Source organism: Zonotrichia albicollis, chromosome 7 (assembly GCF_047830755.1).
Source record: "Zonotrichia albicollis isolate bZonAlb1 chromosome 7, bZonAlb1.hap1, whole genome shotgun sequence".
In the NCBI taxonomy this organism is placed as follows: Eukaryota; Metazoa; Chordata; class Aves; order Passeriformes; family Passerellidae; genus Zonotrichia; species Zonotrichia albicollis.
In genome coordinates this window covers 42,726,409-42,753,604 of record NC_133825.1, presented here as the reverse complement: position 1 = coordinate 42,753,604, position 27,196 = coordinate 42,726,409, and the positions used below count along the sequence as shown (strand labels likewise).

Genomic DNA, 27,196 nt, shown 5'->3' with positions numbered 1-27,196 from the left:
GGGAATTGTGCTGCCTTTGCCAACAAACTCATTTTGGGGAATTTACTGTCCCTGTTTGCACAGGACCTCTCATTCTCTGCTCGTTGCTGGAGCTGAGCCCTCCAAAGCTCTCATGATGTTAATGTCTGTGTTTGAACACAATTTCCAACCTGAAAAAATGCTTCTTAAATTATACATTTTGACTGATTGTATACATAGTCTGTGATATTTCCATATGAGAAACAAATTCTGAGAATATTGATGAAATTCTCTCGCTGACTTAAAGGAAACTAGGCCCTAGCTCTGTCAGTCTGGGTTAAACCAGGAAAGACAAACAGAAGATCTCTGTCAAAATGACTTTGTGCTAGCAAATGCAATTTCTGTGTTTCCCTGAGTAAACTATTCTGATTTGCTTTGTTTCAGCTCTCTTCCTACCCACAACACAGAGAAAAGTTTACATGAAGTATTTTGACTGCTCTAAAGCAAAGATTTTGTTAGCTGTAAATAGAAAAGAAATACATGTTCCCCAGTCTTAAAGCCTGTTTCTGGATGGAAAACTGGATATTTCCTGGCTTGGGATGCAGTGGGGGTACTCAGCTGTGGGGAAGGTCTTGTCCAGCTCAGATGTGTTCCCAGACTGGGATGTTATGGCCCAAAGGGGTGGCTGTGGATGGGTGGGCTAGCAGGCAGGTAAAGAACTGGCTAAATGTTGGGGCTGAAGAAAAAAAGATTATGGTTTGTGTTCTAGCTGAACTCTTGCCTTTGGGGTGTGTGGAAGGGGCCCTTGCCTGGGGGGAATGGTTGGAGGCCATGTGAGCTCAATGTGTTGAGCCATTTTGTGAGTCCTGAGTGCACATCAGGGCAGAAAGTCCAAGGCTGCTCCTGCCTGTCACCAGGAGCTGCTCATATGTGGGGATAAAGATTTTAGTGAGGCTGTCAGTATAGCAAGAGCTCTCCAAGCTGACTTCCTTCCTCTGGGTGGAATAGATCAGTCTGCTTGTAACAGCCCTGTCCATTGGTGAAACTCAGATCAAGGCTGCTTTAATGTGGAGTGAATTGTTCTCTTGGGATGGAGCTCAGGCAAGAGGCCAAGAGGCCAAGGCTTTAACAAAGAAGCATCAACCTGTTTGTATGATTTTTGTATACACTATACAAATCTTCTGAACAAGATGTTCTTCTAACCCCATGAAAAGGAAGGCCAAAAGAGAAAGTCTGATGCATTAGTGGGAGGCATTCAAATGCTGCCAGAATGGTGTGATGTAACTTGACCCAGTGCCAGTGTTTCTGCTGTAAACTAAATGCAGGTGAATGCTGATTAAAATGAGCCTTCACAGTATCTATCTACTGCATCTGTTGTTTGGTTTAAGGCAACATCTAGAAATACAGGTGAGGGAACCAGATTCTGTCTGTCTGATGATATATGGATATTCTTATCTCTGTATTTTCATCCTGAAACAGAAATACAAACAACCCACAGATGCACAATGTTGCTCGCTCTAGATAACCCCAAACACACCTCACTACTTATGTCTGGGTTGTGATGAGTAGACAGCTTGGGAAAATGTTTGCTTTATTTATTGCACCTTACCATGTCACAGTCTTGATGTGTGTAAAACTCTAACAACAAGCTTGGTAAACGAAGAGAGAGCAGTGGGTGTTTATTGACTTTATTTCAACACTCTCCTGTAACATCCTCCTAGGCAAACTGGTGAAGCACAAGCCCAAGAAGTGGATGGTGAGGTGAGGCAAAAACTGGCTGATCTGCCATGCTCAGTGGGCTGTGGCTGGAGACACAGAATCCAGGGAAGCCAGTCACTTCTCCACCTGCATTAATGCCCTGGTTGAAGGGGCAGTTTGTAGATAACACCAGGAGCAGGGCTGATGGTTGTACTGCCGTTAGGAAGGGCCTCGCTAGCCTGAAGGAATGAGCCAGCAGGGATCTCCTGAAGTTCCAGAAAGACGGACAAAGTCCTGCCCTGGAGGAGGGATCACCCCAGGGATCACATGCTGAGCCAACAGCTGGAATGCACCTCTGCAAAAGCCTTTTGGTGGACACCAAGATGAACAGGAGCCAGCAGTGTGCCCTGATGGCAGCAGGCCAGCAGCCCCAGGGAGCGTGCATTAATCTGGGAGCACACATTAGCACAGTCCTAACATATGCTGGTGTTTGATGCACCCTCGGTAACAGAGGAGGAGTTTTTAAACACATTTGGCACAAGCCATCCTACATAGTGGCAAATCTGTGTCAGTCAAGGGAGTTTTATCTCCTTGGAGCAGGGCCTGTGTTCCTGTAACACATGGCACAACTGCATGGATCAACAGCCATCCCATGCTGCTGCATCTGCCTTTGAAACACTCCAGGTATCTGTGAGTTTGTGGCTCTAAAACTATTCTGCAGATGAAAATCTCGAGTGTTGACAGTGTGCTGTCGGGGCTGGAAGATGAGGCTTTTCTGTGTTAATGGATTTACTGCCTCTCTGATTTTCTCAAGCACTGCTAAGTGTGTCACACAGAAAGGTGGTTTGTTAGCAGTTCTGCTTGGCTGGGGAAAAATCACTCTATTTATTTATTTGCTTGGTTCAGCATGAAGTCTCTCTTGGCAGGTCAGCCCCTTCCCAGGCCCTCCCAAGCTGCTGTTTTCCATTCCTGTGCTGTGAAGGAAGGTGAGCTCTGGCCACCCCTGGCAGCTGTGGTGATGTGGGCAGAGCTGCTGGCCAGGTCAGCTCCAGCCCAGCCAAACCCAGCATTGGCCATGTCCATCCTCCTTGGCTGCCCCCTGCTTCTGTGGGTCTGGAAGTGTTCCTGGGATGCTCCTCACAGAGAATCTGGCACATCAGGTCTCCTGCACACACTGGAGTTCAGCTGGGAAGGAAGGAAGGACTTCTAGTGGAAGGGAACATCTGTTACTCCTTAAGTGTGACCACTGTCAAGGTTTCCATCCCACCAGCAAAGCAGATCTTAGCCAAGGGCCTGGTAATCTGATTTTTTTTCAGGAGGAGAGGGAAAGTAAATCTTCAGGGTGTTTCTTTTTTTTTCAACTGAAGGGATTAGTCTTGTTTTAAATTACAGTATATTGAGTCAGTGCCTTTGACACCCACAGCTGTGTTGGTGGAGAGCTGCTGAAGAGCCTGGCCAGGCAGGGCCCACGTGTCTGCTGTGGCTTTGTGCACCTTGCATGGGCCTTGTGGAGGATGTTCTGTGCTCAGCTCCTCCTCTCCAGCTGCAGCATTCCTGCTGGAGGCTGTGAGTGTGCCCAGCAAAACAATGACATTGTTTTCACATGGTCAAACCCCTCCCTGCACCTTCCCCCGCAGCACTGCCCGTGTCCTGGCTGTAAATCCTGGGGGAAGCAGGGCTGAGTCACCTGGCACTGGGTGTATTTATAAACCAGGAGGGCTGCAGGGCCAACAAGGAGAGGCCAGCCCTGGGAAGAGCTGGGCCAGCCATGGTGGGCTCCCCACACCCTGTGCCTGTCCTCAGGCTCTGTTTCTGACCCACAAGGAGAGGCCAGCACTGGGAAGAGCTTGGCCAGGCCTGGTGGGTTCCCCACACCCCGTGCCTGTCCTCAGGCCCTGTTTCTGGCCCACATCAGCAGGGTCTGGCTGTGAGGTGATGGCAGGAGCTGGTTCAAGGAAACCATCAATGAGCCATCAAACTGCTGGGACAATCTGCTTCTTTTTCCTTGCAAAACCTCAGGGCAGACACAGAAGCATGGAAAAAGGCTTGCATGGGGCAAGAGCTTTGGAGGTTTGTGATGCCCACAGCTGAGCTGGCTGGTTGCACTCATGCTGCAGCACCCATGGTGCTGGTGGGGATGCCTGTTCTGGCCCTTCTGTCTGGTTCTTGCCTTGGCTACAGCCTGCACAAGGTGGCTCTGATCTCACTTGCATATGGGTGAGCAAGAGGGAGCACCAGGGCTGCTCTTGGGTGCACTTTGGAGTGGAGCAGCCTGTGCTGGGGCCCAGGCTGGTTCTGTTCTCAGGGTTAAGTGGCTGTTTTTCAGCCTCCTCACATTCCCTTCCATCCCCTCAACAACAAAATCAGAGCAGGGAGGTTTGCTTTGTTGTGCTGGATCTCTCCTTCCTCCACCTGCTGTGGCAGCTGATCTCTTAATGAGCAAAGTTGCCTGGGGATGCCATTTACCCAGGGGAGGCAGTTCCCCCTGCACAGTTGGATTGGTTTTTTTATTTTGTGCAAACCGCATGTCCAGCCTTGCTTGAGGGTGCTGTTAATTCTGTCCATGCTTTCTGTGGAAAAGCTGGTTTTCAACAGAAGGACTGTGTCTGCAAATCTTCCCCCTTCCTGGAAGGAGCAGGGTGAAACAGTTCATGATCCTGATACTGTGTGATGGAGAATGGAGACAGTGGAGGGGAGGGATTGCTCCTTCCCTCTCCATTTATCCCACACGCACTGAGAACAGGGAGTTTGCTGCTGGAACAAATGGGCAGGAAATGGGAGGTGAATAAAGGAAAGGTCTCCTTCACGTGCTGTGAGTGTGACTGGGATGTGCTGCTCAGGTCAAAGGATCCCTGCTGTTAACAAGGGCTGCCTCAATGGATGTCACCTAAATCTGCCTGAGCTCAAAGCAGCCAGTCTGCACCGTGCCTTGTGACTGGGCAAAATCAACCTGCACACTGTGCTGTGACCCAGAAATTTCTGTGCCAGACCCCAGATGCAGCCCCTGTGCCCTGCTGGCTGTTTCACAGGTGCTGCCTGTGAATCCACTGTGCTCTGGAGCACTAGGTAGGTTGGATTGATTCAGTTTGGGATTCTGGGTTTCCACCACTGCTGCATTTCTCTGGCTCCTCAGGGTTCTGGTTGGGGATTTGAGTCCAGGGGATTTCTGTTTGTTTGTTTAAGAATGTTTTATTCATTTATTCCTAATCACATACAGTTCTCATCATTGCTTAGGCCGTGGCTTTCAGCTATCTTGAAATGAAAAGAAAATACATGTTTGTCTTCCAGCACCTTGGGAGCCAAGGGAAGCCTTAACCAGAGCCAAGCTGTAACGTGGCAATACAAACACTAATATCTGATGTTCCCGCAGATTTGTAATTAAAAGCTGATGATTTTCCCAAGTTTACCAGAAGGACCTCAGCCTACAGGACCCCTTGTCTGTCTGCCATAACACTGAACCTGTTCCTATGGCAACAAGCTGATTGCTCTTGGGGTTTGTGCTGATTTTAGCCGTTTTTTTAAGGTGTGTTTTTAGTTTTTTTGAATGAGTGCTGCTGCACATCTCCCTTCCTCCTGATGCAGCCAGGCTCTCAGCACAGTTGCTGGGCATCACAGCATCATCCCTGCAGGCAGTGCCAGGCACTCTGCAGGCATGTCGTGAGAAGCAGCCCTGTTCCCAGGGCTCCTGATACCCTCCTGGACATGGACAGGGCCAGTGCAGCTCCAGTGGCTTCTGCAGGGGCCTGGTGCTGCCTCTGGGTGTTTTTTCTCAGAGTATTTTTGTCCCAGGAATGCACCCCCTGACCCACTGCTCCAGCACTGCCTGGGAGGGGGCCAGCCCTGCTCCAGCTGGGAGTGCCCAAGCTGCTCCTATTTTGGGACTGGCTGGGTGTTCCCAGCTCCCCTGGGTCCGTGCTGAGCTTGCCTTTGTCAGTGCTGCTTGGACAATAACGAAGACCTGGAAACCAGCTGTGATTTATGATCTTTTTGTTAGGTAAGCAAGAGATTAATTACAAAGCAAGAGACAAATTACACAGCAAGAGACTCTCCCCTTTTTGCAGAAGGGATGCTGCTTGAATGGGAAGAGTGCAAGATGGGCTGTGTTGGTGCAAGTACCAGCTGTTTTTTTCACCTGGTTGGTGCTCCTAAGCCACGCTTTGTGTAGCAAGGGAAAGAAGAGATATTTTTGCCCTATTGAAAATCCTGCTTCCTGCCTGTACTGGAAGGTGAAATATGCTAGGAATGAGCTCTGTGTACATCTCAGGAGCTCCTCTCCTCTCTGTAGCTGGGTTGGATGCTTTGGGAGGTTCTAAACTGACTAAGCACAGGCATGCTCCTGCCTGCTCTGCTGCTGAGGCATCTCTCCCTCCCCCAGCCTGAGCATGGGCTCAGAACCCACCACAGACTTGCTTCAGAGTGAATTCAAGGATGTGCTGTGAAGGGATGGGGGTAACCCTGTGCTTGACATCTTTAGTTGGACCAGGGCCATCAACAAGTCAGTCACACCCATGCTTTGTACAGGTCTGCCCTTCTGAATTGCCAAAAGATGGATTGTTAGTGATGGATTAGGGGAAATAGATGAGTTAAACACACCTTCACCTCACCCTCTCACTGTACTTGGTACATGCAGGGACTAGAGGACTTTGCTTCAGGTTATGTCCAAGTCCCTGCTGAGCAGGGATAGCCCTGGGAATTGTCCCCTTGGGGCTCTCCAGCTCCATCTCCTCATCTAGCTGAAAGCCTGTCCCAGGCTCCTCATTTCCCACTTCTCGTGGCATCCTGAAAAGTTTTAGTCCAGCCCAGCTCCCAGCTGAAGTCCTTCTGGAAACCAGATGTGTCAGCTCAGCAAGACATCCTGCCTAAATATTTCCAAAAAGAAGTTCAAGGTTGCCTTGTGATTCCTGCTTTGGGTGTTTGTTTTTCAGCACTGGTTTTCAGTCTTGTGGCTCTGCCTGGTAATTCCCAGCTGCTCTGGGCTCTTTGGGCTAATGCAAAGGGCCATAAACTCAGTCTGCTAGTGCAGTTAACAGGAGCTGGGAGGGCTCTGTGCACCCCTCTGGGATGGAGTCACTGGAGCTGCCCTCATGAATCTCATCCAGGTGAACTATACTGGCATGAAGAAGTCTGATCCTGGTATTTATTCTTTCACACAACAAGTAGAAGATTTTTCTGCATCCTGACCCATCAGGACAGTGATGGTTTGTGGTTTTTGTGTTTTTTTTTTTTTTTCCTTAGTGAAGATGCATAGAAGTATTTTTTCATGAAAGTTCCTCAGGTCCTGGCTTGTATTTCTGATCAAAACCAGCCTTATGGTGATGGGAGTGTCCAGGAAACCCACGTCCACAGGCCTGAGCCTCAGAGATCACTGAGTTTTGCAGGGACTTCTACCCCAAGGAACACCAGCAGCATGTATAATGTATGTATAGGGAATTGCTTAAATGGGAGAAAATGGGAGAGAGCAGCTCCAGAGGAATTGGTGTTAAGTGTGCAGAGGAGCTGCCTGTGGTGCTGCCCAGTGTGAGCTTGGTTTTGGTCCTCAGTCCCTCCTGCCCTTGAGGAGGGCTGCACTAGCCTGGTGGGGTTTATTGTTCAAAACAAACAGAATCCCAGAGTTTGGGCTTCCCATTGAACAAGGAGCAGTTTGCGGTTTCCTGCTTCAATGAAGTGCAGCTTGCATTTGTTTTGCTTTCATCTTGGTTTTTCTCTGGTGTTTTGGAATCCCCAGAGCTGGACATCTGCATCTAATGTGAACTGGGAAATTTCTGTACTGTCCATCTGTGCCGGCATGAACCTGGTATTTCCATATGGAGTATCCTTCTCTGGGCTTAAATTCAAACTCTGGCAAGCTTCAGTGGGGCTGCACAGAGCTCTGTGAGATGAGGGTACAGCTCCAGTGATATCTGTGGTGGCTGCCCAGCACTAGAGTGACGCTCCTGTATCCTCCAAGCATTTCTGGGTTCTCAAAGGAGAGTTCCTTTCATATTCTAAACACAGCCTTCCAACTCCCATGCAAGTCCAGGAAGACCAGTTCAGCCCATCCAGCTGACACCCAAATCCCGGCACTGGCTACGGAGGAGAGCAGGGGGAGCTGGGTGTCCAACTGCCTTTGATCCATGGCTCAAGCACCCACGTGGCTGCCTCTGTTTGGGCCAGGCTCATGGTACCCCTGACACCTCCTGGAGCAAGGTTTGAAGTGGTGTCTTCACTTCCACAGCAAGAAGCTTTGCCAGTCTGCTGCTGTGTCCCAAAGTGTGGCACCCTTTGTAGACTTTCTTGTGAGGAGTAGCTGCATTTGTACAAAGATCATTCTTTTTCCCTCAAAACTGAGTCAGGAGCTTGGGAAAGGAAAGTCTTTATGAAACCTGTGGGTATAAGAGTGACATCATAGGGTGAAAACTTTTATTCTGTTGAGATTATGGTTGCACCCACAAGCTTGAGGCAGATGGAATCCCACACAGCTTGAACTAAATACATAAAGAACGTTTGAATGCCGAGACAATTTTCAGTAAACACTTTGTGTTGTGACATCCTGTGAGCTTCCTCAGAGTGTTACTGGAAGCCTGTTTACGCCTGCCAAACTCCCAGCAATCTTTTTTTCCTTGCCTACTTGACAGATGAGCAATTGGACAGACTCAGCTGCAGTGACCCACCGAGCTGGGAATGGGATGGTTGGGCTGTGCCAGGTGTGCTGCTGCTGGAGCTCATTCCTCCAGCCTGACTCACCTCTCACCTGCACCTGGGCACACAACAGGGCTCTGTCTGACTTGGGAGAGATGGTGACTCATTTTCAGTTGTCTCTGTCGTTGTCTGAATATGAGCTGTTGAGTCTCTACTGTAGGGAAGAAGTTTAAGAAAATGGGTATTAATGTCTTCAGATAGAGAGCAGGTGCTGGGGAGAAAAGGTCCTGGTGGATCACCAGCTTTGGCTTCACTCCAAGGCTGCGCTTCTGCCCTTGGGGTTTATTGCAGACCTCTAGCTTTGGCCTTTGCTTTCCCAGAAGTGTTACTCCAGGCGGAAGGGGCTAAATGCTGAGTTTGTTGTGAGCTGCTTCAGCTTTTTGGGGAAAACCAGAACAGACATTTCTGCTGTGTTGCAGCCTTGCATTTGTTTGAATCACCAGTTCAAAGTTTGCACAGCAGAGATCTCAAAGCAGCAGAAATTTAGCAATGATCCTTGGTGACTGAGTTCTGTGTGCAGTTTGATCTCTGACTAACATCACACCTCTCCAGTTGGAGCAGTGCTCTTGACCTGGCAGGTCACTCACCAGCAGAGCAGACATCAGTGCTCACCAACCCTGCAAGCCTTTGAAGCCTTTGCTTAAAAAGAAAAAAAAAAATTCCAACCCTGTGATGAAGGAAGATAAACTGTGCTGTATACAAAACCCCTTGTCTAAGAAATGTCTTATCTCTGAGGGGTTTGCAGAAACCCTCTCCTCTTTGGGAATGATGAAAGCAAGACAGCCATTAATAAGCTGAGAAGAGAAATGGGAGCAGGAGGCATCTAGCTTTTGATGGTGGCGTCTTTCTCATGTTTTCAGCAACTGCAAGGGTTTTCTGTAAAAATGTTTTGAGACAGAGGTATTCATGAAACTGCATTTCTAATGTGGGCTAGAGAGAGCTGGGAAAGCAAAAGAAACTTTTTTGGCAGCAGTTCATCTTTCTTAGCCTAGTGTACTTGTCCAATCTGTGTCCCTTTTAAATTCTAATTACTTCCTCAGGCACCACAAACACTCTGGCCTTGTCACTTATCCTTTTGAAGTTTGCTTCTCATAATGCAGCCTCTTCTGAAGCGCTCATGCTGTCGGTCAGCTAACTAGTCCAAAACATTCCACTGCTTCAAAATCACTCAATTCTTTTCCAAGCACAAAGAACTGCTTTCCTGTTGCTGCCTGCTGACTCATGTGAGGAAGGCAGAGTGCCTTGTGGCAGCCAGGAGAGCAAGTTCCTGCAGGCACCTAACACAGGGCAGAAAAGCTACAAAGTATGATGGCTGGGGTGCAAGCAGAGGTCTGGTGCAGAGAGATGTGTTAGGGGAGGAAATGGATCTTGGTGGAACTAGTCTGAGCATCAGTGAGTGCTGAGTGTATCTTTGCCAAGGCTCTGATATCAGCCCCATCGCTGGAGTCATGTGCTTTGGCCTAAGAGGCTGCCTGTGATGAAGGGCAAGTGAGGAAAATGGACTTTTGCAAAATTTCTGGAATATTTAATGCACAGGAGCCTTTTTCAGGTTTGCTGGACAAGCCAAGCATCGCCCAAGCTGAGTGTGCATTTGATGGATTTCCTTATAGTAGCAGAGAGGCAGAGCTCCTGAGCCCTGTGCTGTCCTGAGAGGCTGTTCCCAGCCCCTGAGCACAAAGGATGTGGGTGCAATGTGCTGGAGCACTGCCTCCAAGGAACTCTGGATAAGGATGCATAATCATGGGTAGGGAAAATGAAATGTATTATTTTGTTGCTGAAAGGATTTGTTTTCTGCATCTCTGAAACAGTTTCCGGCACTTTCCTTGCCCCTCAGGAGGGGCAATTTGTAGAAGCATAAGTTGACATGTCCCACATGGAAATTTCAGGCAGATGTTACTCAAAATGGAGAGGAAATTTATAGTGTACATTTGTTGAGTGCCATGATGAGGGAGTTTGATGGAGCAGCCCTTGAGAGCTTGGCAGTTCTTGTGCCTGTGTTTTTGGTCTGCAGCTTGTGCAGAGTGTGACCTGCTTAGCAGCTTGCCCAGGTGGCTGTGACAGACGTCCCTGCTGAAGGCTGGGATGGAGCTAACACTGCTCCCTGCCCTTTCCCCCTGGCTGCCAGGCCAAGCCCTTCTCCCCTTTGGGCAGTTTGTCACACACAGGCGGGTGTGGGCTGAGCAAACTCCTCCTGGTGTCAGTGTGAGAGAAACTGGGGTGAGTGCCTGAAACAAAGCTCTTTTGGGAGAAACAAAGGATTGTCTGGTTTTCTTTGTAACCAAAGGTGAGTGATGAAGGCCCCACAACACGTAGAAGCTTTTCAGTGGAACCAAAAGAGACTCATGGTAGAAATCCCAGTTGCTGTTTGAGGTGGGAGAGCTGGTGCTTTTTACCCTCTGTAGCAACATGAGCAGGTGAAGCAGCCTTCCGAGAAGATGAATTCAAATCCCTTCAGTTAAAGATCCACCACCTTGGAAGTAAGGATGGGTGGACAACTGCCCCAGCAATCCTTCTGCATCCTCTGGTTTTTGTCTCTTTTCCTGAAACAAACAAGTTAAATCAACTGTATTTGTATTTTATCTTACAAATGCCCACACTTTTTATTGTTTTCACTGTCTTCTGCAACAAAATATGCCTAGTCCTAGAAATGGGGAGTATTTCCCTAGTAATTTGTCTTTCCTTTACTTGCCTGTTTCTTTCCTAGAAATGCTGGGCAGATAGCAATAAAGCAAAGGAAATTGCAACAGAAGCAATCCTTGTGTTTTTCTTAACCTGAGAAGGTTGAAAGGCTCTGTGGCTTTGCTTTGGGGCTGGGGTTTAAGCCCAGAATCGGTGGAAGGAAAGACAAAACTTTGAGTAGAGGTTGGCAGTGGCAGCCTGGGATCTCTCTTGAGCCATATCCGAGATGTTCTGCTCCTCTTTTTCTCTGGCTCCTCAAGTTGAATGGTCCCAAACCACTGCTCCACAAAGGATCACCGGGCTCCAGGGGTGGCAAAAATGTTTATTAGCATGTAATGCTGAGAAAAGAGAGATGCCAGCATGGCTAGCTTACAGCTGCAGGGATACCTCCAAAGTGTGGTAAGAGGGGGATGACAGAGTCAAAAGTGCATTTAGAAAAGCTCCAAGGAAGCTGAATTTGCTGGAAGGACTTGAACTCGTTCATCAGCAGTTTTTTGTCACAAATTTTCTGCTGAGATGGTAAATGAAAATAATGATCTAACTTTTAAATCTGTGATAGGATTAGTGATACTTTTGGCATATTTATGTAATGGGTTTCAGAGGTTTAATTCAGAGTATTGTTCCCAGTCTGGATAACTGGCTCTCATTCATGTAAACAAAGTGCAAGGCAGACAAAGTAAGAAAATCTTTTTTATCCCCTAAATGGTTGTTTTGCTGGTTTAAGAGCTGTCTTTCATTTCCCATGCCTCACAGTCTGGATAGGAAGGGAGAAGTTTTCCAACTCACGTGGAAAAAAAAGAATTGCAGGTCATTGTCCTGGTTTTCTACTGCATCAGCACCCTTGGGATCCTGCCAGGCTCTGCTGGGGAGGGAGGCATAGGTGCTGTGGGGTGGTCTTGTCCTGAGCCTCCTATTCCTCCAGGGCATCTCTGTGAGCCTGACTTGCTGCTGCTGGAGATGAGCTCAAGCTCAGGGTGCAGATGGCAAATCAAGGTTTATTGACCAAGGCTTGCTCTTGGCAGAATTTTGGGTACTTACCTCTACCTTCCCTTATAAGAGGTTCCCCCATGCAGTAAAGCATCCATGGACAGGGGAGCAGGGCTGTCACCATGAGTCAAACCAGGAACCCTCCATTTGGTCTGAACTGCAGTTGTTCATATCTGTGGCTTCTCTGGTCTGTGCTCCATGAGTCAGATCACACCAGTGGGGCCTGGAGCTGCAGGAGACAAGTGGGAGCTCACGTGTCTCCTCCTGCCACTTGTGGTCTCCAAGTGATGCCACCTGTGTTTTGGTAGGACACATTTCTGTCACGTGGATGTGTTGGAAATTTAATGTGTGTGCAGCCATTGCATAAATTGGGTGGCATGGGAGAGGTTCTCTTCTGAGCATCCTCTCCATGAGTGACACTTGTCTTTCGTGTTTGTTTTTATGAGTATTGGGACAAAGAAGCTCCATGGAGAAAATGTATTTGGGAGTTTCTTGGCAACATGAATTAATAACACAGATAAAAAATGGCACCAGAGATTTGAATCCCATTTGAAAACCCGTTGAGTGATGAAAGTGGTGTTTGGGGTGTGAAGCAGGGCAGAGCCTCTCTTTCTCTGGGCATCCCTGCAGCATCAGGACAAGGCTGGTGTTTCCTAACAGGGCACATGTGTCTTGTGACATCTCATGTGGTGCCCAGCTGCCTTGGTGATCCACAGCAAACAGGGGGAGCTGCCTGTTCCTGGGAGGCTGCTCTGCCACCCTGACTTAGTGAAATGTCATTTTGGGGGTGTGGGAGAGAAGTAAAGGTGGCATCTCCTGAATACCAGAGTGAGGAATGTCCCCAGGTCACCTGGCAGGTGTGCCTGCCCTCACACCTGGGGAGTGCTGGGTGGCAGCTGTGGCTCCCTTGGTGGCAGATGGTGGATTCCTGTGGGGAGGTGCTCCCTGAGCAGTGGTGACTCATGGCAGGAGAGGGTTTGTAGTCTGACCTCTTTGTAGAATTACTAAAGCTTCTATGCTCCTTAACCCTAAACTGAAGTGTAGTGAGCACTGGTTTGCTTTGAATCTTGTTAGGGAGGAGTGTGAACTCCAGTCCTTAGTGATGACTGTTGATGGGGGAATTTTGTGGGAGTGGGGAGGATTTTTTCTGGGGGCAGAATTGGTATTGGGGATTTTAGCACTTCTCTCTGCCGATAATTAAAACACCAGATTTCCAGAGGAAAAATCTCAGTTTTGCACATTGCTCCATCAACATTGTTCAGTGACTCAGCTGCATGATCCTCCCTCTTGGAGTTTGGGCTTCCAGATTACCTTGAGGAGGATGGATAAGGACTGCATGCTGGACAAGGGATTGAGCAAGATTATTAAGAAAGAAATCTAGTAATCAATAATGATGTTGCTGTAGGCTCTGCCAGCCTATCCTGATACACTCAGGATGCTTAAAAAGCTTGTTCTGCCCCTGCAGTGGTGCAATAGCCTGGTGTGATCATTCTGCTTTTCAGAGGCCCAGCCCTGGCTCTTGTGAGCAGCGTGGCTCAAAAAGCCTTTTCTGCAGAGGAAACAGCAAGGAAAGGCTGGGAACTCCAGGGCTGTGTGTCTGTCTTTCTCTCTGACCCCAGAGCTCTTGCTTTTGCTTTCTCAAACGTAATTGCTTTCCCCTTCTGCTGTGTTCCTATTGTTCATTGGAGAAATGATGCCATTAAATCAACAGAGAATGGTGGGAAAATGCTTTGATATGAGGCCTTGGGAGGGTGTGTGCATGTGTGTGTGTGTGCTTGTCCTCTCTTAAAAAAAACCAGCACAACCCAGTGTGTATCTGGCAGCTTCCTTCAATTTGTGTCTTGCCTGGGAGAGAGAAATCCATCTCAAAATATATTTGGCAGTTCACCTCCTTTATTTGTATGGAAGTGGCACAAACCATGGGTGTTGTTCCAGGGCTGTCATTCACCATCCTTGTGAGAGTTAATCTCTGCAGGAACTTGCATTTTCTCCCTCTCTGCTTGGGGAATGAGGTATGCCAGGCTTCCTTTCTCCATGGGAAAGAGGTCCCATGGCTGTGGGCATTGGGGCTGTTGTGTGCCTCTGTCCTGCTGCTGCTCTGCCATGTGCACAGGGATGGAAATGTGCTTTCCTCTGCACAGGGATGAGGCAAAGCCTGCCACGGCATTTTGACTAAAACCATGCTCCAGGAGCCTTGGCAAAGAGCTGAGGTGAGGCCCAGGGAGCACATGGCCCCATTCTTGGAGCAAAGGCTGCACTAAGGCAGGGCAGAGCAAGGCTGTGCTGAGCTGTGGGATGCCTTCTTGCACAAGGTTCCAGCAGTGGAGCCCTGGGTGTTTGTGGCATTTGGTTGAGTGGTTTGCCTGTTTATTTTTCTTACACTTGGTCAGCCACTTCTTGGTAGCCCCTTCCTGGGCACAGCTGTGCATGGCATTAGCCAGGAAACAGCAGATGAGCTTTGAGTGCAGGTCAGATGGTCACCAACCCCTCCAGTGAAGTCAGCCCCACAGAGTGATGGAGAGGAGAGCAACCCTTCACAAGGCAGAGAAACCCACACCAGCCAACCACCAGTTTTAGCTGGGAACTGAAGGAGTACGGGGAAAAGCAGCAGAAAAGATCGTGGGGACAGAAGGGAATCAGTGGAGGCAGCTTCCCAGGAAAAGGTGTCTCTGTCTAGGATTCAGCTCTGGGGCTTGGCAGCAGATGTGATTTCTGCTTTGCAAAAATTGTTGGGATTGTTTTTCTCCCCACTGGGAAAGGAGCACACCAGGCCCTGCTCTTTGGGATATTTACCTTAAAAACAGTGTTGTCATTAATTTACCTAAAAAAAGTGTTGTCTTTAATGTCCTGTGCTGCCTGACTTGGTCCAACATTTTAGTTGACATCTTAATTTGGATGAATCGTTTCTTACCCTCTTGCCTACTGCACTGATGCTTCTTTAGTTGCTTCCTTTCTGTTGTCCTAGCTGGGTTCTGTCCCAGCAGGAGTTGCTGTGCTGCACAAACTGTGTGTGACCTGGTGCCCTGCACAGTGAGGATGTGGCACTCCTCTGATCCCCCCCAGCTCCCAGCATGGTCTTCCATGGCAGTCTGTGCTATGTTCCCATCTGCTGAGGCTGTGAGCATCACTGAGCACAGACCTGCAGTTTGTAGCCTGGCACAGCTTTGGGGACCCTGTGAGTTTGATGGGCAGTGTGCTAACAGGGCCTGCTCCAAAGGAAGGGGTGCCAGCTTCTCTGGGATGTCATCCAACAAATTTCTTTGGCAGGGGGGAACCTCCAGTGACTCACCAGTTGCTCTGTCATGGAAAGGCTGAGACCCTTTGCAGAGAAGCACATCTCTGTGTTGCCTGTGAAGTGCCAAACATACACCCTCCATTGCACACCAGATGATCTTTAAGGTCCCTTCCCACCCAAGCTTTTCTATGATATAAAAGAACAATATGGCACTGAAATTCAGGAGTGCTCAGTAAAATTTCCGTGTGACATTCCAATTTTCATGTTTTACTTCTCTCTTCCTTCTTTCTTTTTTTTCCTTAATTTTTCTTGGATGCTGTTTCCCACCTTCTAGTGGAGGGAAGAGGAGTCTGTTGTTTGCTCAGCTCACTGAGAAAAGCTTTGTGTGCATTTTCTGCTGCTGTTTTGTTAAAGTTCAGAGTTCCTGGGTTAGAGCTGCCCCTTCTCAATGCGAGTCTTGTTCGAACTTCCAGAGCAGCCCACGCAGAGCTGCTTGGGTTCATCTGTGCAGTTCACAGCCCACAGCCAGCCAAACACATTGTTTGCCTCTGTCCTTCCATGAATCATGCTTTGCAACAAAGACCAGCCTAGTGCTCCCAAGGAGAGTGTGAATCCAAGCAGTGCTGGATTTTAGGTGCATTAATAGAACACTCTGGGTGGGGTTTTTTCTTTCTTTCTTCCCTGTGAGCACTCATTGTGTCTGAAAATCAGACAGCTTTGTGACAGTGGTCATAGCTGTCTGACACTTGTCTGGCTTATTAGGAATACTCTGAGAGGAGTTCTCCAGTTTTACAGTTTTCTTATTTTGAGGGATTTTAGCTTGTCTCAGGATTATGAATTTCGCCTTTTGTTTTGTTTAATCAAGCAGTGAGTCTCCAATGAGAAAGTTCATTGTCTGCCAGAAGCTTAGAGGGGGTTTTTGTGGGTTTTCCTTCGAAAAACACAGCACTTTTCATTTTGCTGTGGGGAGATTTCTTTTCTTCTACAATTATTTGTATATCCATAATTATTTTTCTGTGGGTAAAAGAAACCTTTTCAACTGGACAACAGTGAGCTGGGCTTTTTATTCTCTTCCCATGAAAAGCATGAAGATGGAAGCTTAGCCAGTCATTACAGGTGCAAGTGTGAGAAGTAAATAATTTTTTCTGATGGTCAAAACCAAGGTGGTAAACCTGGTCTCACTCAGTCTGAGTGTCTTAACCTGGTTTATTCTGCTCATCACCCTGGGTGAATGCTGGTGGGGTTTTAATGGGATGGGGATGCTTTCCAGAGGAGCAGCTCTCTGGGATTGCACAGGGATGTTGCTGCTTCTCAGAGTATTTGGATGAACCATCTGCCAGCTGTCCTTCCCTGCCCTGCATTGCCAAAGGCAGCAGCACCTGGAGCAGGGCACAGGAGCTGCCTCCACTGCAGAGGAGCTGAAGCATTGCTGCTCCCTTTTCTTCCCTGCAGCAGCAGGGTGAGGAGGGCTGATTTGTCTGAGGAGGGATCTGCTCTGCTGCTCTGGAAGGTGGCCCAGTGTAGGGGTCATCCAGCTGTTACAGCTGTCACCATCCACACATCTGCCTTTCCTCACAGCTGGGGAGAATGGCCTTCTCTAGCTGTAACCGTGGGTGACTTTTCCCTCTTGCAAAGCCCAACTGTTACTGTAAAACTCCAAATTAGCCAGGGAGGCCTTGGCTGGGTGCTCCTCTGACAGCACTTGCTATTCAGCAGGCTGAATGCTGCCTCTGTGCCTGCCTGTCCTCTCTGCACGCTCCTCAGCTGCCCTATTCATCTTGTGCAGCCAAGGAAAAAAGAGAGCAGGGCTAGAAAGGAACTGCTGTCTGCCAGAGCAGCCCCTGGGGAATCCCAGTGCTGCCAGGCAGGGCTGGGCAGTGGGAAATGGGAGCTGAGAGGCTGCCATGGGATGTAGTGCATGGTGGAGGGAGGCTGGGTGTGGGCAGGTACCTCAGGCACTCCTCTGCCCCTGGGGCTGGCTTTTTCATGGCTCACAATGCTGTTACCAGTTCTAGAGTTTCCAAGATTTTTGAAGCAGGAATTTTGGCACAGCACAGGCTGCAGGCATTTACTTGGTGCCTGGATGGAGTTTGTCAGCGGCTTAGCCCAGCTCCTTCTAGGAGGGAAGGGTGAAGCCAAAAGTACCAAACCCAGACTCTGCTTTGGGCAGGAGGGTGGAATATCCCTCAGCACTTTGGGGGGTTGGAAACACAATCCCCAGGCTAGGATGTGGGAAAGCGAGTTTGTATTCCTGATCTGCTGAAGAATATGCCCATATCCTTGGACCAATCACTTAATCTCCCAATGCCTCAGTTTCCTGTTAGCAAATGATCCTCCTTATCTTTCACCTCTCATCTCAGCAGAGGAAAGAGTTTGTCCTTTAGGATATATCTCATTACATTCTTTGTCCGGCGGCTGGGGCCCCTCTACCTTGATAAAATAAGTAATTTAATTTAGATTAAAACGTCTAATACAATCCAGTGGTTACTGAAACACTTGAATGAAAGTTCATTCAGAGCCTGTCTTCCCATTTCCTCATAAGGCCAAGACATGAAGTAATTAGATGTAGACATAGGTTGTTATTGTAGCACCATGACAGAGATCAGTGGTTATTGGTAGGAATGGCTTTTATAATCTAGTTTAATGGTCATTTACCTTTCAGTGACCTTGGTGTCAGGCAAAATTGGCAGCTCTTTTGCAAGGAATGTGCTTCCTCAATGAGGGCTTTGCAAGCTGTTTAATTTTTGGCTCTGGGTTCTCATGAGCTGGGATAGACACTGCTGCAATGCAAGAGACTCTCAGTCTGCAAAGAAAGGCACAGGCTCCTGCCAAAAGAAGCCCTTTTCAGTGCTGTCCTGCTGCCACTGAATTGCTGCTGGAACAGATCAGTGTTCAAAGCATCTCTTTGCTTATTGCTCAGACCAGAGTTGCAGCCTTCAAACTGAGAGAGCCTGTGCTGCTCAGGGGCAGCCCAGGAGCTTCTGTAAAATGGGCTGCATTGTCTTGGAGTAAAAGAAGGGAGAACATATCTCATCATCCAAGTGCATGCAAGAAAAAGGAGCTGGTATTTCTGCCTGTAACCCCCACCCTGAAAGTCCCTATTACATCAGTAGAGATGTGATATTTCTAAGATGTGATATTTCTGTGTATGTCAAGGTACCATCCTTTCAGTGATGATCATCCACTCACTGCAGATGCAAATCACTCAAGTTTCCCATGGACTGTGATGCTCCTGTGCCTCTCTCCATCATGTGTTGAGAAATTCTTATGGGTTTTAACCAGTTGCTGATGTCTTTTTGCCATGGAGAAGAACATGGCAAGAGCTGAGCTGTGATTTCTGATGGGACCCCAGGTCTGTGGCCATCCTTTTAGGGAACTGGAGCAGGGCATATATCTTGATGCTTCAGGGAACTGGATTCAGTGCAGGTATTCACAGTGACTTTGGCCAAGACTCATAATTTTTCTGACAATCTAAACCTTAGAGGAAATTCCTGTTTTCTGTGAAGGGACCTGAATTTTTGTAAGATCTGTGAAGCTCTTTATTTGATGTGGTGCCAGAAATATTGCTGAAGTCACAAAGAAGTGCTGTGAGAGTTGAGAAGAGCAATATAGCAGTGGAAAAAAAGTTTCAAAAAAGCATCTGAGAATGTCTCTGCCTTATGACTTAGGCTTCTGTCTGCTTCTGATCTCTCATCCTGCTGCTCATAGCTATACCATTTTGGAAATATGTTCATTGGACCTGTAACTATTGCCCTGCAGAGCAGGAATCATCTGTTTATGTGCTCTCATTTCTAAACTGCTAAGATAAGGAGAGCAAAGCCATGCAGCTTGGAGGGAGAACCATTTGTTTCAGGCTCCTTGAAAACCCACCAGCCTGGTTTTGCCATGAGTGTGGTACATCCATACATCACCAGCACAGTATGATTGGGCTTCAGCTGAGATCAAGCGATGACTTCCAGCACTCAGAATCCTGAGCTTTAATGTACAAGGATGCTCAATTGTTTCTATTGCAGGGACCTGCTGTGATAGTGGCTTGCACAGAGGATCTTAGAGACCCTATTAGCATTAATTTATTTTACTTCTCACACTCATCAGTTTCTGATAAATATTAGCTTGTTCTCCCTCTGGTAGGAGAGAATGAATGTCAGTGGAGGATTTTTTTTTGCAGGTTTGGATTGGGAATATTCAGCTGAGGCCAGGGAGATACTTGCATAGAAGCAGATGGTTCATAGACTGCTTCTTGCAGAAGAAGAACAGAATTAAGCTCTCTTGAGTCCCTGAATTCTGAATCCACTGAGGTCTGACAGAGTCTTTCCACTGACCTCGGTGGCCCAGGATCACATCCTAAATGAGTTGCTTTGAGTCACTGGAAGCCTGAGTTCAGCTTTGGTGGGCTGGAAAATGTAACCTACTGTATGGGCTCTGCTATTCATCAGGGCTCAGCCCTGTGTGTGTGCTAGCTGTGGATGCCTGGGAGAAGAATAAACTCATTTTCTGCAGTCTGGGGGTGGAGGAGGGAATGGGAATTGTACCCCCTTCCCTGCAAACCCAGTGTTGTGACATCCACATGGGAAGCTGCTTCTAAAGCTTCAGATTGAGGTTAGGTGTCCCTGGTGCTGTTGTTTCTGGTGCCATCAATGTCACACATCAATGTGCTGTGCAGCTGGCCTGTCCAGCAGGATCTGACCTCAGTTTGAATTTTCTGAAGTGGGCCACTGAAGCAGATGAGTTTAGCAAGGCTGTGATTTACCATGGGGAGTTCCCTCAAACTTGGGAGAAAAAGGGTCCCTGGAGCTTTAGAGAAGCCAGCTGTGAGTAGGTTTGACACCATTCATTGCTTCTTGGTATCCAGCAGTGTTATCAGCAAATGCTACCTGCTTTCTCACAGCTTATGGGGAAAAATAAAAGCTTCTGTTTCTTGAGGTAATTCTTGTTTTCTCTGGGCAAAACAGAAGCAAGCAAAGACCTTGGAGTTAACACAGCATGAGGCAGGTGCTTTCCATTCCCTGCTGGTCCTAAATCAGACCAGAAGAGAATTGATTTGATGTTGTAGAGGGTATAGAATGAAGTGTGAATAACTACAAGTTGGTTGGTTCCTCTGGAGCTGTTATTGACTGATCTGGAGTCATTAGGCTGTTTTACAGTCAGTCTGGTGAAGATTAATTCAGTTTGAGAGCTGTAGCAAGTTTTTTCAATTAATGGCCAGCAGCATAAACCTTTACAGTGTAATTTATTGATCAATCTTCTGACATGCATTTACCCCAGGAAGGTTGCCTGGTGGCTAAAGATGGGTGAGTAGGAAGGTGATGGCTTTCTCCCGCCTTTAAAAAAGTGACCTTAAATGTGGTAGCTCTTTAACTAGAACTGCTCAGATACTTTGTGTTATGAATCCAAAGTGTTAACACTTTTCTGTGGAGTGAGCTGTAACTCACAGGGGTTCCATGGGATCAGCAGTGTGGGGATGCTGTGAGTACAGGGAAGGGAGCATTAATTACCCCTCAGCTCCCTGTGGAGTGCTCAGGGATCATTGCAGGGGGGTGGTGGCCCAGCCAAGCCTCACTGCCCATCCCTGCAGCCCCTCAGCCCCAGGGAGCCATGGAGAGGGGCAGCAGAGGAGCCTCCAGAGGGGAGGAGCAGTCCCAGCTGGGTTTGGGATATTTTTCCCACACGCTGTCCCTCCCTCCACATAATAATGCTCTGTTATTTCCTCCTCTTGCCCCTGCTGCTAATTAGCCCACGATGAACTCTGGTGTGAACAAAAGCAAGCAATTAAGGGTCTGTTGCTGCAGCGTGAGCCCTGTCAGGGCAGTGATTTGTTGGTGGTAGGGCTGTGCTGCACCTCCTCAGGAGGAAAACAAACCCATTAGGCTGGCTCAGCTGGGCAGTGCCTGTCCCACTGCTGGCTCGGGGTGTGCAGGGGTGTCTTGGGTGCAGCAGGGCCTCCTGAGGCTCTGAGAGATGCTGCTGAGTCTTGTGGCTTCAGCTTCACATGGTGCAGTGGGTCTGTGGTCACTGCCCAAGCAAGGTGGCTGGAGAAGTTACTGGGCTGGGATTTATGGATGTGAGGAGGTGGGGATTTTTTTTTTCTTTTCTTTTTGGAATACCCACATAAACATTTTCAAATTAATGCAGGCAGAGAAATAATGGTGGAATGAAACATAAAATTGTTGAGTGGTTTGTGCTGGAGGGTACCTTAGAGATCATCTAGTTCCAGCTTCCTTGCCATGGGCAAGGACACCTCCTGCTACACCAGACTGCCAGGGCCCCATCTCTCCCAGATAAGGAGGAGGCTTACAAAGAAGAAGCAAAAAGCAGGATTTTTGGTAGGTCCCAAGCCAAATGAGGTTTGAATGATATTTGCCAGGACTCAAGGTGCATGTATGAAGACCTTGCAAGCTGCTTTTGTGTAATCTCAGCCCCAATGCTCAAAATCTCTTCAGGTTGTCTTTGCTTGAGCAAGAAGTCCTAATGGAAGGAGAACAGGTATTTATATGGGGTTTCACTGATGTGTGAACAGACTAAGGGAAGTTGGAGATTTTTTGGTTTGAGACTCACTTTCTTTCCAAAGCTAGAAGCAGAGTTCAAGCTGGAAAATGAAATATGAAGTATTCCTGAGCAGAAAAAGCAAAGGATTTTGGAAAGCATGGAATTAACATATGTCCTCTTTTGACACACACCAGCCAGCTGCTTTGCTAACAGTTGTCTCTGTTTCTGTTGTAGCTCTTGAGCAGCTGCTCACAGAACTTGAAGATTTTCTGAGGATACTGGACAAGGAGAACTTGAGCAGCACTGCTGTGGTGAAGAAGAGCTTCCTGTCTGACCTTCTGAAAGTCTACACCAAGTCCAGTGGTACAGATGAGGAAAACCAAGAATGGGGTGCTGGGCTCTCATGGGAATTGCTATGGGGCCTGAAGCAACATTTTCCTGGCAGCTGGTGGGAATGGGAGACATGAAAATTAGAAGGAGAAAAAATGAAACTGAGTTTATTTTTGCAGTGACCTCTAATTGTTTATGTAAAATTACTATAGTTATGTGTCCAGCTTTACAAGCAAAGGATTCCCAAGATTCCTGATCTTTTCTGTTTTCTTTATTAAACCTTAAGTTTATTTAATCCACTTTGTAAGATACACAGGATGTACTGTTTGGCCAAGTTAATGTTTAAGTAGAAATTTTAACTTAACGGAATTTCCTGACCATAAAGCACTTAATTTTTCTGCTTTTTATTATTGCTTGGGGTTTTTCCTGCACGTTGCCTCAACCAAATGTGTTCAGCAGAGACACTTTTTACATCTGCCTTTGTGGAAAAAGTTAGCAGTGTGAAAGCAGCATGTGGGTAAAGAGTTCACTTTTCCCTTTGTTTTGCAGGTGGTGATGAGGAGTATATTTATATGAACAAAGTGACAGTCCATAAACAGCAGGGTGACCAAGAGAAACAAGACAAAGGTAGGGAGCTGAAGATTAATGGTTTCACTGTGTCTCAGGGGATGATGAAGGCACACAAGGTTACAGCCTTGCTCTGGCAGCTCTGAGGGCTGAAGCAGCTGCTGGTTGTGGAAGGGCCATTTTCATAACATTCCCTTGGAAATAGCGGTCCTTGCCAACACTGTGAGGTTATTCCTGGAAGTAGCACTTTGGAGGTCTTTATTTTGGGATAAAAACGTTGCCTTCTAAGGCTTGAAGCTCCAGTGCCTGAAATATTCAAGGAAGCCTTCATGCTTTCTTTGGCCACAAAAGAAGTAACTTTTTGCATCTTTGGGGCCTTGAAAGTGTATTTCTGGTTTGCTGTGCTGCTCTGCCCTGATGCAGAGGGTCTGTGCTGTCACAGCCTTGTGAGGTGAGTTTGGGCTCAGCCCTCACTATCTGCAGGGGCAGAGCTCCTTCATCTCCCAGGGATGTGGGAGCTCTGCAGAGTAAAAGCTGAGGAATCAAACCTAGCTGAAATACTCATTTCCAATTTAGTTTTCCCAGGTTTTGGATTTGTAACACGGCAAAGAACGTAATTGTCTAAAAATGTTCTTCCTCTTTGAAGTTCACCGTGAAAGGGGCTGCTGATAATTGCATGGAGCAAGAGAATTAGTGACACACATTTTTAAATGCACACCTTGTCAGGGGCTGGTCCCACCCCAGAATTTCCAATGCAGAGGGATGAGACAAGGACTCATCAGAGCAGCCTGCTGCTGATGTGCTGGTCCTGCAATAGTTGGGATTGTCTCACTTCCACAGTTTGTTTTGGTTTTGTTTCTTTGTGGTGGGTTTTTTTTTTGTTTATTTGGTTTGATTTGTTCTTTAAACTACCTGCAGCCAAACTTGGGCTAGCTTCAAATGCCTCTGAAGGCAGGATGTCCTCCCAGCTGACACGTGCAGCCCCAGTGTGACCTCCAGACAGGGTGATGCTGTAATGCTCTATAATTGGATCACACAGCCTCCCAGCAGCTGAGCAGCCACAGAAACATCTCTTTATATAAGTTCTCATTTGGGTGGATAAAGCAAAGCTTGCACTGATCCACCATGCTCAAACACAGGGGAAATTTCAGACAATTTATTTTTAGAGGTGGTTCTTTTGTTTCAGACTTTTCCCTATCAAGGCCATGACCCTGCCCACTCAGCCACTCCCTGTGGGACCTGGCACTTCTCTCTTTCTGTTTTCAACAACTTCCCTATTCCAAGTAAAACTGCAGTGTTACTTGGAATGCTGGAGTCAGTGAGACACAGGTGTGGGGTCTCTGCAGCTGGGTGTAGAGCCCTGGTCCTGCCTCTGTGCCTCGATGGAGAGGTGCCTGCAGGTTCAGGTTGAGTGGGTGGAGGGGGCCCAAGTGCCCACTGGTGTGATATTGATCTTCCAGTGATGACACAAGTCCCTCTGTCCCTTTTATCTACTGCAATTCCATGTCTGTAATGGGACTGGGGACAGACTTCTGTGCCTGAGCTGACAGGACATCTTGTGCTCTGCAGAGCTTCAGCAGCACATGGTGAAATGCTTTCAAAGCCCATCAGCTCAAAAAGTCACCCCTCCAAACTTTAAAATACACAGTTTCTGCACAAAAACGTATTTCCCTGCTCCTCATATCTACTTGCAATTCCAGCTGATAAGGATTTAAGCAGGACAGACACAGCTTTTGAGATGCCTTCCTGTGGCTCAGTAATTGAATTCCCTGCACTGGGTGATGAGGGCAGCATCATTTATGGATCTCATTTACCTGAGAGATGCAGCAAATCTCTACCCAAGTGCACAGGGCTCTTCAGCGAGCTAAATGCCATCTCCTTCTGGAAGTCAGCACACAGGGGCAGGAGTTTGGTAGGTGGGACTGGTGTGAAGGGCTCCTGGTGTGGCCACAGTGATCCTCTTATCCCAAATGCCAAGTGACATTCACTTTTACAAGTAACAGAGAGCACAGACAAGTAACATCTAATACAGATGTGAATTTCAGCAGAATTTTAGATGGTTTTTCTTTTTCCTTCCTTCTTCTAAGTCCTCTTCAAGCTGCAGCTTTTAGAGAGGCATCTTTATCAGAGGACACCTGCAAAATGTCAATGCTTATCGAGGGAAAAATATTCCTGCCCTCCCACCCCAGTAAGGGAACAGTGTGTGATTTGTGATGCTGGCCTGTGTGGCTGGAGAAGGAGGGGGTACATCCATCACTGCACTATCTCAGAGATCATGGGATTTGGGCACTCACTGAGGCCACCCAGGAGCTCTGTGGTAGGAGAAGGGGACTGAACACAAGTTTTCTGAGCCTTCAATGTCCCCTCCAGATAGTAAATCACTCTGCATCCAGCGGCTTGGAAAATGTGACTTTCCAGAGGCAGACAGGGATCACCTGGAGCAGTTCTGCTGCCACATGCCACGTGTTTGGCCTGGGCTGCTTCAAGAGCAGCCTTCCCTTGAGCAGTGATCACATAAGCCACAGTGCACTTAGCTGGGCAGCCACCTTTGCAGCTTTCCCTGGGAGCAGGGAGGTGATGGACCCATTTTTGGGAAAGGTAGCAGAGGAGAACATCACTGACCTGTCTGCTCACAGCAGCAGGGATCAGAGCTGGCAAGGACTGAACTGCCATGGGTTTCCAGACACTGTGTGGTGTCTGCCCATGCTGCTTCTCCAGACCCTTTAAACTCTCAGCAGTGGGTCTGGCCTTCACAGTTTTCCCTCCAGAAGGAATAAGATGCCCTAAAACCAGAGGCAGCTGGGTCTGCCAGTGCCACGTTCCTGGCTATGGCCTGAATTGCCATGGTGGCCCTGCAGCCCTGCCTGTCATTGTCACTGTGCTCCCACTGGAATGGCATCCTGCTGCTCCAGCACAGCCCAGGGCAGCAAGTGCTCTGCTGGGAGAGGCCACTGTCATCTGTGTCATTGTTTCTGCCTTGCAGTGCTGGATCAGAAGAACTCCCTGACTAATGGAGACTCAGGACTGCATCTGTCACCTCCTCAGAAAAGCCTGCCAGACCTCCCCCCTCCAAAGGTAAATCCTCACACCCTTTGCTTTTCCCTGCCTTGCCCTGGGGCTCTGAGCCCCTTGAGACTTTGCTGCTGTCAGGTCCCGTGCAGCATGGCCGGGTGGAAACACCTTTGCCTGTGTATGATGATGAGGCAAAGAATCCTGGTGAGCTTTATTTTAAAAATAACAACAAAACATTGAGCTAGGCATTTCCAGCTGCATGTTTCATCTTTACAAAGACTGTGGGCCAGTGTGTAGGTGGTGCAGCTCCTAGGCTGGCTGGACACCCAAGAGCCCCTGTGGTACCCAAATCTTGTGCACAGGTGGAGCAGGCAGCTCTGGGAGCTCCCCATGAGTGCAAACTGGGCTGTGCTCCCTGCCAGGGAGACCCACACCCATTGCATGGGCTTGAGGAAGGAGAAATGAGGTTTTCAAAGAAGCAGAGGCGGTGATGACTCTCAGCTGCTGCTTTGGAAATCTCTCCTGGGCTGTAAATCAGCTGTGCCTGGGCTGCTGACATGATCTTAGAGAAGCCAGGAATCCCTCAGCTGCAGGAAGATCCCTGGGCAGTACCAGGACCTCCCTTGCTGCCAGAGCCTTTCTCACTTGGGCATTGCCAGAGGTTTGGCAACACCTGGTGCTGTCTGCAATGGGTGCAAGGGCTGTTGTGGTTGTGCAGCCCACAAGTCTGTGAGGAGGAGTTGCTGGCTCTGTGGGTTTCTCTGCAGGGCAGCTCTAACTCAGTTAAACCCCATTGTCTCTGTGCCAGGAGCCAGCCCAGCTCTCCCAGACTCAGGTCATGCTCCAGCCCCTGATGTTGCTGTTCAGCAGTTGGTGCAATGTGGGAATTGCTGTGAGCTGGGATTTCAGGATGTGAAGGGGAAGGAGGGCAGGGAGCAGGCATGGGGAGGAGGAGGAGGAGGCATGGAGGAGGATGGGGTGGTGCCTCCATCAGCCACAAAGGAGGATCTGTTCTTTTCCCAGGAAGGAGGATGCAGGGTGAGGCACCAGGACTTTGGCCCAGGGATCTGTGTGGCTCAGCTGGAGTTAGCTGGAGGAGCTGGAACAACAAGGGCTAGGATGGGGTGCAGCTGACAAACCCTAGGATGCAATGTGATTGCCTTGGGAGTTGCTCCAGCCCCAAAGGGTTCTGCCCATGCAGATGGCTGGAGCTGGAGGGCCTGGGAGCAGTGGCCAGAGCAGGAACCTCTGTTTAGCTCTGTATTTCATGGTGGGCAGGAGGTGGAATGAAGGCACCAGTGGGGAAGCAGCAGCCAGGTGTCGCCAAGGCATTTCTCTTGAGCTTGGTGCAGCCCAGCTTTCTGACTGGGCAATCAGGAAGTTAAATCAGGGATTAAAAAATTCCCCACAAAAATAAGGGAATTTTAAAAAAAATATTCTCAGATTTCAGCTGAGAAGGGCATCTGTCCTCTCCCAGACCTGTGCTGGGAATTTCCTTCTCCCAGCTGCTTACCACTGGAGTTAACCTCCCTTGGATGCAGCAGCCAGGTACCTCCTCACTGTGAG

General features: G+C 48.3%; 1 protein-coding gene across 7 annotated transcripts in view; it reads left to right on the top strand.

Moving 5' to 3' along the window:
• AFAP1L2 (actin filament associated protein 1 like 2) overlaps positions 1-27,196 on the top strand; it is a 66,473-nt gene that overhangs the window by 18,013 nt on the left and 21,264 nt on the right. For all 7 annotated transcript variants that reach the window (XM_074545265.1, XM_026799692.2, XM_014275727.3 and 4 more), the window contains exons 2-4: positions 21,956-22,084; positions 22,601-22,678; positions 25,602-25,693. In XM_074545265.1, coding sequence (XP_074401366.1) covers positions 21,956-22,084; positions 22,601-22,678; positions 25,602-25,693 — 299 coding nt within the window. The remainder of the gene's footprint in view (positions 1-21,955; positions 22,085-22,600; positions 22,679-25,601; positions 25,694-27,196) is intronic.